Raw genomic sequence first — 17,788 nt, forward strand, 5'->3', positions numbered from 1 at the left:
AAGACATAGCACGGAAGTCTCAGTCGCCCTCTAGAGATCTCAAGATGAACTGCAGGGAGGCATCAGAAAGCCAGGCAACCTGGGTACCCCTTAATCCCAGTGTGCCCGTTCCCAAGGGTCACATTTTAATGGGTGCTTTTTGGAAGCATCTCTGGTCTTGGAGGTGACCCTCCAGGTGTTGAAATGGAGAAGCTGTATTCCAGCCAAAGGACACTGCTGTCCTTCGCTCCAGGAGGATGCTGCTGCCGATCTCGCCATGTTTAGACGATTCTGAAATCCAGAACTCTACAGAAATCTGAATCTTCAAGTGCTAGGAGCCAATTTAACCTCTAAACGTCCCGTCTTTCCTATAGGACGTGGGAACCACATCTACGATCTAAAAATCAGCAGAGAACTTCCTGTCCTATATCCATCTGCACTATGTCCCTGTGTACGATCACATTGTGATGCTACAGGGTCACATGAGGACAAGTAAAAAAAGTGACATAATTGCCATAATTAACAGTCAGGAAAGAAAGCCCAAAGATGTCATGTTCACTCATGACAGCAGATTAGAGTGGCAACTTAGTATATACATAGTTCATATTAAACCGTGAACATTCATGCTTTATTGGGAAATGCAAGCATAAATATTGAAATAGTTACAAAAATTCATCTCATTCTCTACGGGCTAGCCACAGTGCAACAACAAAAGCAGATCAAATATTAACCACATTGCCCTGTTCCTTGGGTTGGAATGAGCCTGAAGCCACAGCCAGCCCAACAGCTATATAAAATTTAATCCTAGGACCTATTGGCGTAATTTGAAAAAAAAATGTTTACTTGACGTCAGTCATGATTTAAACTTTCCCCAAATAATGCTTCACAGTTAGTCCACATATGAGTAGCAACTTATCCGAAAGAATAATGGCATTTGCAGAAGGCCCTTTGAGGCTGGGACCATATGGCTCAGGGCCACCACATCACCAGTATTATAGCCAATCATTTGCTCATGTGTTTGTGCTCTAGCCCCACCCACCAGGACATGAGCTCCCTGGGGCCAGGGAAGAGGTCAGTCTTGTTCAAAACTGCTCTCCCCCAGTCTCTGCCAATCTCCAGAACAGTGCTTGGTGCTCAGAAAGGTTTAGGAAATGTTCACTGAATGAAGAAACCCATCTGCTCAGGCTAGCTGGGGCATTCCTCTGTATTATGAAGATGGTGGGTCATTTAGAGTCTCCTAGAGCCACTGGGACAGGTCTTAACTCTTTCCTGCTGGGCTGATGGCTCTCTTCTCTCCTTTATGAAAGGATAAAGATTCGGTCTTATTTTAAAGCTTAATGGCTGGAAAATAAAATGAGACTAGGGGACAATGGCAGAGTGGCAGCTTAAGTATCTATTAAACAGACACTTCCTCCTATGAAAAGAAATGTCTGCTGTAAACCACCCCTGGGTTTTACAGGTGAAACCTCAGATGACTGAACTTCATCTTTAGAACTTCCTGGTAGAACCTGAGAGTTAGCATTCCCCATAGGTAGAGCCAAGGCTTACATCCACCCCACTGTGGGAGCGTTGATGTCTGTGGACCACAAAACACTATGCAGGGATCAGGTACTGCTGAAACTTAGTCTCCCTCTTCACCGACAACTCCTTTATATGTAACCCTAAAACTGACTCCGTCTCTTGTCATCAAACCACTTTCTCATGCGGAAGGAATGCCTTTATGGTTATAAGTTCATCTATCCACAGTGGATGGAAGAAGCCATAAAGGGAAGCCCTTTATGACTGACCACAAAGTTGTGGTTTATTACAATGAAACAGAATCCAAGTATATCGAACAGCACAGGGACACGCTCTGAGGTTTCATAAATAGGTGTGGTTCCTTACATGCTTCAGCTGCTATTGAATGGCTACTGAGAGCCCACAAAGAGCTTAGTCTAAACTATTTCCAATAACTCTGTGACTCTGGGTAGCCCAAGGACTGCTGGGTTATGTTGGAGACTCCGCCATGATCTTGTTACTAATTAGGATTCAAACTTTTAAAGTCCATGAGCAAAAAGTCCTATCAAACCCAGGTCCTCACAAATAGTAGGCAAGTGATCAATCCCTCAACCATTTCCTGTTTCCCAAAAGTCATCTCAGAATAGCATGAGAATGGTCGCTCCTTGTCGATTTGGGGGTTTGATTGTTTGTTTGTTTGTTTGTTTGTTTGTTATATTGGCATAGAATGTGCTATATACCCAAGAATGACCTTGAACTACCGATCATCTGGCTTCCACCTCTCAAATGTTGAAATTAGAGCCATGTGTCATCGTGGTGATTAGTTCAGTCATCTCTAAGTATACCAATAATTTTATTAGTTGCTTCTTAGCTTTGGTCTTGTCTCAAGACCAAACCGAATCTGTTCTAAGTGTGTGTTTCTATGTATATAAGGAGTTGTTTTCTACTTCATTCTCTTATTTTCTAGAATCTGATGTAGTTGTATCATTTGTTTAAATTGTGTTCAAGTACAATTATAGTGGACACATTTATAAAAAAAATCTTGGTCCCTGACAGGTACTATGTTAAGAATTTCATGAACTAAAAGCTCATTTGATGTTTCCAGCAACAGTTTAAAGGGAGGTACTGTTACTCTCCCCATTTTCTAGATGAAGAAACGGAGGCACAAAAATATGGACTAGAGCTAGAGCCCAGGAATATTGAGGGAGGTTGGTTGTAATTATGCAGGAATGTAGTCTGAATGCAGAGAGGTGAGGGTTGAGAAAGGAAGGCAAAGAGGGCCAGCTTTGAATGTTGTGACCTGGACACTACACTACAGTGAGAAGCAGGGCCTCCCTGAGGACACAGCCTCCCACTTTTAGTTGCTCATGTGTGCATGTGGTTTATGTGTGGGCATGTGAGTGTGAGCATGAAGGCCTGAGATGAAGCTTGGGTTTTACTCTTGTGTGATTTTCCAGCTTGTGTTTTGATGTTGGGTCTTCCATTAAACATGGCACTTGTCATCTTGTCACCTCGACAGCTTATCTAGATGTCCTGGCCAGAGAGCTGTAGGGATTTACCTGTGCCCACTGATCCAGCTACCCACCCAGTGCTGGAGGCACACGCAGATGCTGTGAGCCTCTTTGGTTGTGGCTTTCAGGCATCCAAGCCCGGGTCCGTATGCTTCGTGCAACCAGCACTTTGCACACTGAGCCACCCACTGAAACACTTTGGCCATGTAGGTGTACCAACCATACTGCTCTGAGTTTAGGCATGGAAACACTTTCCTTCTGAGAATGCCATATATTAAAATTTTCATATCGTACTGTAAATACGAGATTTATGTCAGTTGCTTAAAGTTTTAAAAGACAGGATCTAAATAGATGATTATTGAAATGAAAAGTTCCCACCCCTGTTAAATTAACTAATACACTGCATCTGAAGTCCACAACTCAGCGAACACTGAAACAGCCATGATGACTCTCCCCTGAGTGCTGCCTGCCGCCTTCTTCCATCTCTACATTTTAACTTAATGAATTTGGTTTGATCGATATTGTTTTACTTGAGATTTTAAGCCCTTTCCCCTTAGCTGGTTGAGTTCATAAAATATTTGGTATATTGTGTTTCCTATTAAAAACAAAGCTAAATTTTAATGTCACTCTTTTATAGGTCAGCTATTTTTAATCACACGGCATTCTCTTTTTCTTTTGCACAGATGCTTGGTCAATGGGGCTGTGTGGTTCCAGGACCAGGACCATAGTGGGGAACAGACAGTTCATATCAGTAGCTTTTATTCAGAAGATGGTGGTTTTCTAGAAAATTCCCCTAAACAGAGATGATCTGGACAGCTGAGTCATCTGTTTATGTAGTTAGCATGGCCTTTGTCACTCAAAGACACACACTTTCTGTCCTTCCTAGTTTAAACAGAACCAGGTGTGTGTGTGTGTGTGTGTGTGTGTGTGTGTGTGTGTGTGTGTGTGTGAACAGGTAGTCAGAAGGTACAGATATAAACACACAAATTTGTTTTTTCTCTTTTCTTTCCTCCCTCCCATCTTTTCTCTTTTTTTCCCTTCAAATTTTGTTAACTCACCACAGATACAGCTAGCCACAGTCCCTGTTTGAACACCACAGTCTCACACACATTTTAGAATAATTTCGTTTTTAAATTCCCTTCATTGCACATGGATGCTTGCCTGTCTCTCTCTCTCTCTCTCTCTCTCTCTCTCTCTCTCTCTCTCTCTCTGGTGTGTGTGTGTGTGTGTGTGTGTGTAGAAGCATTCATATCATAGAATACTTGTGGAGGTCGAATAACAATGAGTAGGTATTGGCTCCTCTCCTTCCAACATATGGGTCTTAGAGATTGAACCCAGGTCTGCAGATTTGACAGCAAGCACTTCACCCACTGAGTCTTTCTGGCATCCTAGATCATTTCCTAACACTTTGTTTTCAAAGTCTTAAGTGATAAGGCCCACACACTGTCATGGTGTAAACCATCCTCTGGTCTACATAGTGATGCTCCATGATATTTCTAGACTTTGATGCCGCTAGCATCTTCTACCCCGTTGCAAGGATTAGTCACATACTTGTCATTGAGTGGGACTAGATGGTAAACCGACCTCTGCAACTGAGCCTGCCCTCACACGTGTGGATATTCGTCAACACTTGGAGAGTGAGCTCATATACCCCAACGTTCAATTGCTAATCGAGTGTTGTATCCAGATTTATTAGATGGGTTCATGGATAAATCTTCTCATGATCCTTAAGCCAAAGCAAGAATGTTCTAGCATTGTCCCCAGTTCCTTAGAGAAAATGGATTTTTGAGAACTTTTATATAAAGGGAATGCTGAGGTGGCTTCCAGAAACTCCACCTAAGAGGTGGCTCCTCCTTTACCAGCAAGAACCTTCTCCTATGGGATATATGAATAATGAAAAAAGAAAGAACAGATCACAGGGACAGACAAAGACAATTACCTCAGAAGATGTCCTACACCAAGCCCTCAGATAAGACAATGGGGAAGGGTGTTCAGAGGAAGTCTGTTGGAAAGCAGGGATGATACACCTGGGAGGTTCATCGGGACGCTGCTCAGCTGGCTTCTCTGCGTCCATTACTCTCTCTCTCTCCAGTGACTTCCAATATATGCACCCTTTCCCATCGTCTACTTCCTCTCCACAGTCAGACTTGTCTTCTCCACATCCCCTGGCACAGACCAGCTTCCAGTTTAAGCCTTCAGAAGATTTCTCTGACTGACCCGAGATGTGGAAGTCCTGTGGACCCTGTAGGAGGTGTTTTGAGCAGCAGCATAAAATGCTCAGACGTACAACAGAGTGTGGGGACAGAGAGAAGGAATAAAAGCGGATGGACAATCATCAGGAAACATCAGAATGAATGAAAACCACCCATAAATTACAAACAGAAGTCATTCTGGAAGAGAATTATTTAAGACCTATGACTTCTGTGGGAGACTTACAGCCATGTTCTTTATTAATAGATTCCAATTTTTAAAGACAATTTATTTTCCTTCCTTGGCTAGTACTTAGATCTGCACAGCACAGACAACTCAGCAGTTAGCATTTCGAGGTCAGAATCCTTCTTTCTGAAGGCACCAATAATTTTTACTCCGGTCCTGGCCGGCTCTCACTAGCAGGCATCAGACAATGTGTGGAGAGACTGAGGGAAGGTGGAGAGACGGTTTGCATGCACAAACCCATCATCACGGTAGGAGGAACCAAAGGTGTGAGATTTCTGGGTGCAGATCACTAGAGGTATGCTTGCAACTGGAGGGCAGTCAGATATCATAGCTTTAGTGTCAAACGTCACATCTTGGTGAACGTCAATATGCTCGTAAGATATTCGCAGAGTAGCTGCTTGGGTGGTAGAAAACACACAAAGGTATGAAAAGAGTTCTAAGTACATCATTGTAAAAAGTCCATCTGGCCTCGGGCGTCAGCCTGTGGGTGGAAAGGTCAGTCAGATGGCGCCTCCGGTGGCAAAACAAAGGAACTGCTCTGTCGTTCTGCTTCCTCTCTAGATCAGACAGTAGAAATAGCAAAAAGGATGGCATACACCCGGGGGCCTCCTGGAGTCTTGGGAAAGTGGACTTGAATTTTCCAACTCTCCAACTCTCCAGAAAATGAAACAAGCATGATAAGCGCAGAAAGACACAGAACACGGGGGCCATCCGCACTGTCTGGGTGACGTCATGGTCCAAGGAAAGAAATAAGAGCGAGCGTGGCTAGGGAGGAAGCGCGCTCAAAGGAAAGGTCAACAGGAGGAAGTTTCTAAAGGCCCTGGCAGATCAAGGGAGCCTTCCACAGACTGCACATGCATGTCCATTGCTTTACCGAGGTAAAGCAAACCAAGCAATTCCCAAATGAGGGTTTTTAACTTTAAGGGTTATTTAATAATAAGAGGTAGAGAGAGAGAGAGAGAGAGAGAGAGAGAGAGAGAGAGAGAGAGAGAGAGAGAGAGAGAGAGAGAGAGAGAGAGAGAAACCTATTTTCTCCTTGTTGCAGAGATTTTTTTCTCTGCTTCTCAGTAAAGCCTTGGCTATTTACCCTTCAACAAAATGACCAGGCCTTCTCATCATTAAAGCAATCAATGGCCTCAAAGTTGGACCATCTGTGACTCTGAAATCATTTCTGCCTGAAAACACAAATATTAGTGTCTTGCATAAAGGACCTATTTGCAAGAGTGTGACATCCATATGGGGAACTACTGGGTGGTTACTACGTTTCACTGTTTTGAATATAATTTAATAAGATACAAACGTGTCTACAGTCTCTTGGTGAGAGGGGAAAGGGACAGTCATTTATTTGTGTATTATGTTCTCAACTCCATTATATCTTGTGTTATAACACAAATACATGCATTCAGGTACTCAGAAATGGATGGTTGGGAAATAATAAAATAATAATTGCTTATTATTTTATATGTAGATATAGGTAAATGTTACTGCGTCTTCTAAAATGTCTAATGACACTGCATATCTTTAACATGAGAAATATCAGTTTTTTAATGAAAAAAATAGGCATCCATCTCTTCTATATTCTCTGGTACCGTTTTCCCCTCAATGCCTCCACTGAGGAAAAAAAATAAGATGACCTACAAAATAGAAGAACCGTTGAGAGGACTCCTGGGCTGAGTGCTTGTAACAACCATGGAGTAAACAAACATTGCAGTTTAGACAAGGTGATGCGGCTGTCTTCACTTCGGGGGACACCTCCTTCTGGCTGAGTTCTGCCTTTTACCCCCACTAACAAGTCCAGGTTTCAAGAATACAGTAACCAAGGTTACCTTGTTTTCCTGTCCTTTTATCCTATGGCGATGACAGCATCTAAAACCACATAGCCTTTCTAGAAAAATCAGTTATAAGGACGTGCAAAACTATGATTCGCAAGCTTCCTCGTGACGTTGGGTGCTATGTCTGGGGTTGATTCTCATGGTACACCACGCTCTTCTTCCTGAACTGCTTCATGTTTGTATATGGGGAAGCCATAGAGGCTGGGCCACACAGTGGTCCTAGCATATTCAAGGTTAACAGCATTCTTCCTACTGCCCCCATCTCCACCTCCACTTTATCATTTTCCTCCTCTGTTGGGGGTTGGTTCCCAGTGGCCTTTCCCTAGAACCTCAGGAAGGGGAGTAGATTAACACTCAGGAATATGAAGATCCCTGATGTCCCCAAATCAGAGAGCCACAGCTCAATGTGGACACCCTTTGTACAGCCCTTTGGGTAAATTACTGTCACAAGCAAAAGCAGTTGGTATGAGTTAGTTACTAATGAACATGCAGAACCAACCCATGGATGGGGCATGTAGATGGGAAGATTGGGCTACAGAGACGTGGGCTATCAGAATAAACACCTCTCTTAATGCAATGGATTTGGGTATTGTTGTTGTTTTCAATGTCAGTCATCAGCAAAACTATGATAATGATCTGGTAGGAGAAATCTTTGGTTCATAACTGTGTGTGGGCAAGAAGTGGAGGGAGGAGGGAAAGAAGGAGAAAGGGGAAGAGAAGGAGAATACAAACAAAGCAAGAGAAAAAAGAAGTGAGGTGGGGAGGGAAAGAGAAGAGGGGAGAGAAGGAGAGGAAGAGGAGAGGAAAAGATGGAAGGGAGGGGGTAAGAAGGGACGGGAAGATAATGAAGGAAGGCTGGAGGGTCTTAAAGGCATAGCTCACACACTGCTGTTTAGGTGGGACTGTGTGAGCCACAGAGAATTAGCTTAACCATTTCCGGGGTCTTTCAAAGTCACTCCCCAGTGTTGCTAACACTTTGGGAGCTCAACCTTTCTCTCTATTAAGAAATTTTCTCTGTAGTCAACATAAATCCCTTCTGCTTGATCTTAAGCCCACTTCCTCCAGGTCTGTCTCGTGAGGAGAAGAACAGCTGATCTCTGTGCTTGGCATGGTAATTCTTCTTTCATTTGAGGAGAGTAAGCCATCACCTTGCTGCCTTCTTCTGCCCCTTAATGATCTGAATTTCCATTGCTTTTCTCCATGGATCCTGCTTTCTAATCCCATAATCTAATGAAGCATATTAGGACTCAGTTCGGAGTTGGTAAAAATAGCATATTGTCAAATGCAGGTATCAGTAGATGCAGAACAAGCCCCTCGGACATGCGGAGCTCTGTGCTACTCCTCTGTCCATTTCTGTGGACCTGGAACAGGCACACACACGCCTCTGAGGCTGAGAGACGGAATATAGTTTGTACACCTGTACTCAAGCAGTCACCGAGGGTTTACTGGCCTACTCAGCACCATCTCATATTATTCTGGGCACACAAATGTAGACAAGAACATACATGGTTCCTGTGTTCACGAGCAGTCTGCCAGTTTGATCCAGTTTGATCGTGGGTGTGTGAAAGAGACTGTTAGATTGTGTCAGTCAGGCATTTTTATATAACATCTGCCTCTATCCCAATATCATTTGGTTGATCATGGTAGAAGGGGACCATTACGGCTCAGGTGCTAGGATCGTAACCACCTGGAGCCAGTGCTGTATACTGTGTGTGCGGCTACGAGAGGCAGCAACTTCTCCTGCCGGTTTTATTCTTCTTGGGCTCTAATAGCTGGCATATTCAGCCTTACTGTGACGATGTCATTGTTGTAATAGATCTTGGGACAATCTTCTCACATTTGGGATCCCTTCTTCCCCATTACTGAACATGAATCCAGAAACATTGCTATGGGCTGAGTACCAAGTGCACCCTATGCTAAGCACCCCAACCCTAGCACTTCCTTCACAGGAAGATCTGGCTGTGACTTCTCAGTGTCCCAAACTATAGATGACAATGGCTTCTTGGCATCCCCCAAATGGCACAAACAAAGGATGCTCCACTCTACAGTGTGTGTGTTGGGGGGGGGGATATTTTCAGGTGAAGTCAGATAAGAGGGAGTGGAGTTATAAGACATCTCCGATGTCTGTGTGTTGACAGCCAGCAGAGTGTCAGTTTTGTCTTACCTCTTTCAGTTCTGACCCAGACAGTCCCTTTGAGGTCTGTTTGCATCTTCCAGCCTGAATATGCGCCATCATCATTTCTTAAAGTCATTACTCAGAACAACCCCCCACGCTGCATTTCATTTTTATTATCCCCATTTTAGGAACGATTAAATGGAAGCAGAGAGCGGTTGCAATGAAGCAAATTATGAGAGGCTCTGATAAAGACAGCAGCCTGAGAGCAAGCTGCACTGCTGCCGTGTGCCAGGCTCCTCTTAATGCATGTTTATGCAGCTGTCCCCTACTTAGAGAGTTTATAAATGAACCATCCTGCACCCCGTTACCATTATTTTTACCATCCCCTACCCTTCCTACTCCCCATGCTATGTCTCCATGCATGCGTGTGGTGTGTGTGTGTGTGTGTGTGTGTGTGTGTGTGTGTGTGTGTGTGTGTGTTTATATGCAGAATTGTTTGTTTTGCTTTGTTTTAGAGAGGTCTTGCTATGTAGCCAAGCTGGCTTCAAATCCATAATCCCACTGCTTTAGTCACCTGAGTATTGATTGGGATAACAGGTTTGTGCAACCACACCCAGTTTATAGTCCTTTTAAAGTGTCCTACTCCACATTTCTTAATGGCAAGAGGTATTATTAGCTTTTTGTAACTAGGAGTCTGTTCTAGAGATCTCTGCCGTTCCACCCCCACTTCTCCTACCTGTTATTTACAAAAGACCTCATTAAAGGCTCCTAGGAACAGATTCAATTTCTTTTTTCAATTTTTTGTCTTAAAGCAGGTTGAGTCAATACATCAAAGGCATATCTGTTTGGAATATTTTCAGAGCAATACGTTAGAAATTCTGACAATGACTGCTCTGGGGGAGGGTTCCAGAATTTCAGAACAACTGTGGCCCCAGAGAACAGTGCTGATACAAGGAGAGTTTCTTCTTACTGGATTACCAATTGACATGCCTTTTGACCACAGCAAAAATGTCCTCAAGAAATTACCCCAAGAAGGTTGGTGACTACGAACTGACTTTGTTGAGTTCCGTAGTGTTCCCATCACTATTAGCTGGTGTTTGACTATAAAGTCTCATTTAATCTTTACAATGGCTTCATGTAAAAGCCTACTTCACTCAAGGGGAATAGACTGGGGTAATACCAGGCACTTATCCCCAGCTGATGAATGGCAATGTGGGAGACGGAATGTAGCTCTTCCTGACTTCTGAAACTATAAACTAGGTTGTGTTGACCTCAAGTCTTTCCAAAGGAGCCAAATCTATAAGCAGCTGTAGGATTAGCTTGAAAAACCAAAAGTTATGCTGTGAAACCGATCATGGCTCACACTGACAGCATCATAAATCTTCCTCCAGCTCCTTGTGAAAGCTGCTGACAGACCCCTCCATTGGATCCTGAACTCCCTGACTATTCCCTGGTCCTTCTCAGGCACAGCAGCATTCATTCCAAAGGGAGAGGGTGCCATGTCTCATGATGTCTTCTGAGATCCAACCTGTCTAAAGGGAGGGAGAGGGGTGTGTGTGTGTGTGTGTGTGTGTGTGTGTGTGTGTGTGTGTCCATGCCTACGTGAAAAGCTGTGTTAGACGTGAAATGGCTGGCCAATAGCTAACGTTTTTAGGGGTCTTGATTCTTCCTTTATTTAAAAATGATCTCTGGATGCACACTTTGAGCCTCGTGCTTTCCATAAAGGTTACCATTGTAAGAGTGAATGAGGTCCTTGTCTCCATAAAGCATCCATCCCGTTGTGATGAGATAAGCCACAAACAAATAATCAAATGAATAAGTAGAATGCTGCATAAAAAAAGTGTACTGAAAGAAAATTAAATTGGGTTGTTGTGACAAAGCAGATGGGTGACTACTTTAGCACAGGTCACTGAGGGAAAGCCTGTCTGGGGACACTTTATTGGCCTACATTACAAGAACAAGAATGTCACTCATACTGTTCACCTACTGAGCTTCAAAACACCCCAGGCTTCTTTTATGTACAGTGTGAATCTGTAATCGAGAGCTGTACAGGGTCTAGATTAGTTTTGGTTTAGTTTTGACTTTAAATGCTGTCATTTTAGAAATAAAGGAAGTTATCAAGAAAAGCAAACTACTTAATCAGACTATAGAACTAATGGGTGATCATCGGGCTACAAGATGTTGGCCCTTCTTTCAAAGACCCAAGTTGCCCAGACCACCTACTACTTTCTGTAGTACCAAACCTTCCCTATACAATGCTTACCATCATGCCCACTGGTCAAGAATGTACAGACCCTAAGTTCTCATGGACACCAGATGAACTAGGAATCTTAGAAATGATATCCTGGGGGGCTGTGGCAACAGTGGGAAATGACATCAACCCATGCAGCACACCCAGCCACACTCTGGGACCGACGCTGTTCCGGTCATTCCTTTTGGCCTATGAGCAACCAGAACTTCCGAGTTGGGGACTGCAAAGCCCTGTAAATTCAACTATCACTAAGCACCATTCCTTAGCAATGTTCTCCAGTTTAACCAATTTGATATGCAAATGTTCTAGTCTATGATCTCAACCCTTCTCCACCTGCCTGACAAAAAGATTAGCCCCAGGATTTCTTTAAATAGTGAGTTCCTTTGGTGCATTTAAAGTGTGATCCATAAAAACTCAATCTATGTAAAGACTTTTATTCTTCCCTTTAAAAAGAAAACAGCCATTATATCAAGGGCAATGGCATAAACTTGGACTCTTAATGATGGATTTTGGACTCTCTTATTATGTAATGGTTCCCATTCATTCCACAAATATTTATTGAGCTGCTTTATGCAATGCACACATCCAGATTGCTATGAGGACACAATGACAGGAAGAATGGCGCAGCCTCTGCCCTCTGGGGGTGTGCAGGCTTGCAGTCCTAACTCACGGCAACTAGGATGAGGCTGTGACAGAGGTACGAACCAAAGCTGCAGGGCACATGGTGGAAGACTGTATGCCACAATCACAGAGCAGAGCAGGGGGCAGCGACATCTTAATTGCACTTCGAAGAACGCCTATAACTTGAATAATTGTACGACTCGTTCATTCCCGGAAAAGGAAACACAGCATTTTCTGCAGGACGTAGGGCACATTCTCAGAAGGGCAGGAGCCCAGGTAGACAATGATAAGGAAAAGATGATAAATAATGGAGGGTGAACCAGAGCCTTAAATGCAAGAACAGATAAAATGTAGACTTGACCCATAAACCTCAGCATGCTCTGATGTTTGGGCCAGGGAAGAACGTGCAGTTGTATTTTCGGAAGCTCATTCCAGCAGCTACGTGTAGAGCTGATCTGAATGGGCAAGGGCTGGTTTCAGGACAAAGAAGTGCATTAACTTAAAGTCTACATATACAAGGCAGAACAATGGTTGAACTGATGCTATAAATAATCTAATCCCCAGAGGGAAGACTTAGTTACAGGAAGAGGTGAGTGTCCCAGGCCTCAGACTTGGAGCCAAGACCAGGGAGCTCAATAGGCCTTTATGTAGTGACTTTTAAAGAACAGTTCTGAGATGCTAACTGTTTGAAACAGTTAACATGACCCCAGTGGATAAGAGCTACCCAGCTGGACAGGCCCTGATCCATGCATGAAGTCTCAGTCATTAAGAACTCCTCTTGAAGAGATAGGCAGAAGTACCTACTAAATGGGAGGGATGAGAACACTTCAGAAATGATGGCATCTTGACAACAACAGTGAGAAGTTGGTTGAGTAGAGTAGAGAGCAGGAGCCCAGGCTTCAACTGATTTGGATCAAACAAGAACTCAGTCACAGAGAATAACTTTAACATCAGGTACGGCTTAAATCTTGTAGCTCTAATGATGTCACAGTAACAAGATGGGCAGAGGCCGTTCAAGGTTAAGAATTGGGTCTTGAGTCCCACTGGCTGAGACACAAGTGTCCAGCTCATAGGAGAATATCCACACAACTTCGTTGTCTGGGTCCTGGGACAACATTGTGAGTTTTGGAGAGTTTATCTCTGGCTGCTGGGTTTTAAAGACAGTTGGATGCTACAATGTGAATACTGAATCTACCCCAAAGCACACACACCAAAAGCTTAGATGTTAGCCTATGGCTTGATTGGGAAATGATGGAACCTTTAGGATATGAGGCCGAGGGAGAGGAGGTTAGGTCATTGGGAAGGTGCCTTTGAAAGTATACTGGAGGTCATGGTGTTTTCTAATTTCCCGGTATCGTGAGGCGAGTAGGTCTTCCCTGCAGCATGATCCCATTGTTATCTCTGTCTTACTATAGCTCAGTAGTTCTCAACCTTCCCAATGCTCTGACCCCTTAATGCAGTCCCTCACATGGTGGCCCCCAAACATAACATTGTTTCCATTCTTACTTTATAACTGCAGTTTGCTACTTTTATGAATCACAAGGTAAATTATCTGATATGCAGGATATCTGCTATGTGACCCTGTTGAAATAACTGTTTGACTCCCAAAGGGGTTGCAAGCCGTAGGTTGGGAACCTCTGCCAGAGACTCAGGTCTACAGGTTTAGATGACCATGGAGTAAAAACCCATAAACTGAAACCAATCTTATCTCTATGAAAGTGGGTGAAAGTTATAGAATGATGAACATACTTGGTCTCCACTCTATTTAGAACCACACTGACACCATGAAATCCATTCTCAGTCAACTGGCCCACAGCAACCAAGGACATGATCTTAAACTTAAATCACTCAGGGTGATTTTCATGGAATAATATTGTTATGAACATAGTGGTCTCATGATGAGTATTTTGGGGAAAGTCACGTTAAATAAAGTTAAAGAAGCCTCTTTGTTCTAAGACACATCTGAACTTTTTAACTGCTAATACATTCTGAAATTCCTCTGGACTGAAAAGCAGCATCTCCTAGTCTTATTTATTTTATTTCAGAACCATTTGTCAGAGTGTGTCAAGGGACAAATGACGGCAGGATACACCTCCAGAAAACTCCAGTGATTACTCTTAGGTATTTAACCTGGGATCTAGGATCATAATTAAAGCCAATGACCATTGAGTGCTCTCTCTATGTCAGGCACTGCTCCAAGTATTTTATAGATGTCAATATAATTCCCATTTTATGGGTAAAGAAACTGAAAGACTGAGTAGCTAAAGACTTTTCTTCCTAGTGTCCTAAATAGTCAAGTAGGTGAGCAGGGGTGATGATGGGAATTAATATGCAAAGGTAGAATTTCAAAGGCTATGGTCAACGGGTAGCAAGAAAGTTCCCTATGTACCAATTTTCAGTCACAGTAAACATTGTCAGCCCTTCTGCTTGTATGCTAAGTTTATTGGCTTCCTCCGGCACCATAGATGGACCCGCTAACCGGTACTGCCTAGTTAGAGTCTTCAGAAAATTCGTTGGCTTGCATATGTATCATCCCCCATTAAAGCAGACTTGGGTTATGCAACCACACCGATAGCCATCAGAACAAAAAGAAAATAACCTCGTGGTTAGCTGAAGTAGCAAGAGAATGAAAAAGAATGCTTGCTTGAGGCCTGGCTTCTCCTGGACTCTCATAGCTCCCAGTATCTTGCTCCTGATGCCTAGAAAACTAAGAGGCTGTTTTCCTTTAAGGCATTGCAAAATTGTGTACTCTTGCTGTTAGGCTGGGATCCAACACCTGCCTCTCTACTTAGGTCAAGGATTGCCAGTTATGTCCTACCCTCTCCCACTTCCTCTCCTTGTTCAGAAGGATTATCACCAGCTTCGGATGCATCTGGTAGCCATCTTCGCTGAAGGACAGGTTTCTCCCTTCAAAAGTGACATTGATCAGATACCTGCAACGATAAAATTAAAGGAAGATTAAAGGTATGAAAAATGGATTTGAAAGCCACTTGGGTTGACAAAAAGACCAGTAGGTAGGGATACAGGTGACCATTAGTCAACTGACACTCTTCAAATTTCTATTGATTATGCAACTTACCCATCTATGTTTTACAATAGTAATCATGTGAAAAAAATATAATTTAAAATAAAGATGGCTCATTACCAAATAATTAAGAAAAAGATTTATTTTAATTTAAATTATATGTTTGCATATTTGTCTGTGTCGGGGTATAAGCATGTGAGTGCAGGTACCTGCAGAGGCCAGAAGGAGGCACTGGGTCCCCTGAAGCTGTTGTTATAGGTGATTTGTGATACCCAAAATAGGTTCTGGGAACCAAACTCAGGTCTTCTCTAAGGGCAGCACACACTGTCACCTGCTGAGTCATCTCTCCAGCCCTCACTTACACTGTAGAGCCTGTTTCCTTCTCTCCCATCTGCAAGAAGTCTGGTAATAAAAAGATCACCTAATTACGTCTGTAAGCTTAAGTGAGACAACTAGGTTAAGCACTCACCATAGGGCCCGATGCATAGCAAGTGCTCATTAAGTGTTAACAATCATTATTCAAAAAAGGGGGCGGAATAAAGGGGTGGAGGAGCTAGAGACAAGAAAAGAAAATGGCTATGTATCAAGACAACTTTCTGCCAAGAAAGGTAGCATGTAGGCGCTCAGGGTCTGTCTCCACCCCCAAATATGCACATTCTTTAAATTCTTACTAAGGACTTGCTCAGCCCTTATTTGTAAGACTAGAGAGCATGGCAGGCCAGAAGCATCTAGAGCCCAAGACTAGTGCAACTCATGCATGCACTGTGAGTGTGGGAAAAGGAGATGTGTGTTTCATACCTGGCTTTGGGGACAAAAGCGTAAATTAGTGAGAATTCTGCAAGCAACCGATATCAGACCAATGCAATGGTTTTCCTGCAGGACATTCGTCTCCAGCCCACCCTGTCCATGGCTCGCTGCTGGGACTAAGAAGCAGCTGGGAATTCCCAGAGGCCTGCTCGTTACAAGTGCATTAGTGCAAGCGGGCAGACGGCAATTAATGTCCCTTCACTATGTAGGCCCACAGACTCAACAATGAGGTTCTGTGCTCCGTGATCTACCCCAGCATTCTGGGTCTGATTCTGCTTGTGAGGTGAGTCTCTGTGAAGGAAAGGGCTAGGCGTAGCTCACAAAGCTGTGGAGGAGGCAGCGGAGGACTTGCTTCTAACTTCTCTTCTTGGGAACATCTGGGAAAGTTGCCTGTTGCAGGCTATGTTAGGTTAAGTGAAGTTACAGAAATGTAGATCCTTCCAGAGACTGTATCGATGTCTGTGCAGCATACCCCCCCCCCGGGGGGGTTATTTTTTATTCTAGGACTCTCTGGGATTGGCAAGCCTACCATGACTGTGATGTGCAGTTCTAGAGGCACAGCTGTTGAGCACAGAAGAGTCCAAAAGAATAGAAATTCCTAGAATTTTGAGCTAGACTTTTCAGGTCAGCTAGCTTGCTGCTTCTTACAACCGATGCTTTCTTTCCGTGGTATCACTGACTTGGACCTCCAGGCCTCTTTTAAATATTCCTCATGACTGAGGTACTTGCCATGGTGTCCCCCACCCTCAACCTGCCATCCCATCATTCTGTCCTATTTAAAGCTAATTTCCACCCCTTTATAACTCTTGAAGACTTGTTTCTTCTTGTGATATTTTAGGGTCTCAGTCTAGTCCTTCTTTGATCCCAGCATTCTTCAGGTATTTGAAGACATACATGTCTTGAAAACATCCCTTATAGAAACTCATTTTAACCTGTGAAGCTCACGGGCTTCTATCATTTTAATTGTATGGATTAGGAAAAAAAAACACTAAATTATTTGTTCAATATTATCTTACTAATTCTTATCAGAAGTAATAGTTTATGTAATATCCTAAGTCCCATGGCCTTTCTACCACACCATCCTTGCTCTCACATCAACATGGGATTTGGCATCCCATTTCTTTAGATGTTCATCATCTGCCATGGCTTCAAGTCCTTCTCCTTTTTGAGAGCCTTCAGCCAGTCGAGTGTGGAATCCCTGATCCAGCTCAGGTCCCACACAGCATCCTTTTTACCTCTGCTCCTCACCTCTTAGCTCAGTCATTGCAGCTTCCCCAAATTTATCACTACTTTGAAGATAACATTCAGGTTTCTTGTAGTTGGCACTAATTCTAAATACAACCCAAATCCCTACAGTATTCAGTCTAAGGAATAATAATAATTACAAAACCAACATTTTAAACCGACAAACTACAGTAGAAGCCTCCACCATCATGAACCAGAAAACTATGTTCTTCCTATAATAGTACCGAACTGCTTGCAATTATTTCTGGGCATCTTTAGAGAAAGATTATGCAACAAAAAATAGTTTAATCCCATTTCTTTTTTAAAGAAGGAGAGATGAGAGAGAGGAACAGAGGAGAGGAAAATAAGGAAGAAAAAGAGGAGAGACAGAAAGGAGGAAGGAGGAGGGGGACAAGGGGAAATAAATTACCAGCTTAAGTACCCACCTCTTCACCAGGCATGGATATAAATTATTCTGCCTTTATCTAA

At 43.2% G+C, this 17,788-nt stretch overlaps 1 protein-coding gene across 6 annotated transcripts in view; it reads right to left on the reverse strand.

Annotated features, from left to right (window-relative positions):
* Positions 1–17,788, reverse strand: part of Grin2b (glutamate ionotropic receptor NMDA type subunit 2B) — a 477,610-nt gene that overhangs the window by 130,503 nt on the left and 329,319 nt on the right. For all 6 annotated transcript variants that reach the window (XM_017592437.3, XM_017592438.3, XM_017592439.3 and 3 more), the window contains 1 exon segment: positions 15,062–15,176. In XM_017592437.3, the coding sequence (XP_017447926.1) occupies positions 15,062–15,176 (115 nt within the window).

Source organism: Rattus norvegicus, chromosome 4, assembly GCF_036323735.1.
Source record: "Rattus norvegicus strain BN/NHsdMcwi chromosome 4, GRCr8, whole genome shotgun sequence".
NCBI classification, from domain to species: Eukaryota; Metazoa; Chordata; class Mammalia; order Rodentia; family Muridae; genus Rattus; species Rattus norvegicus.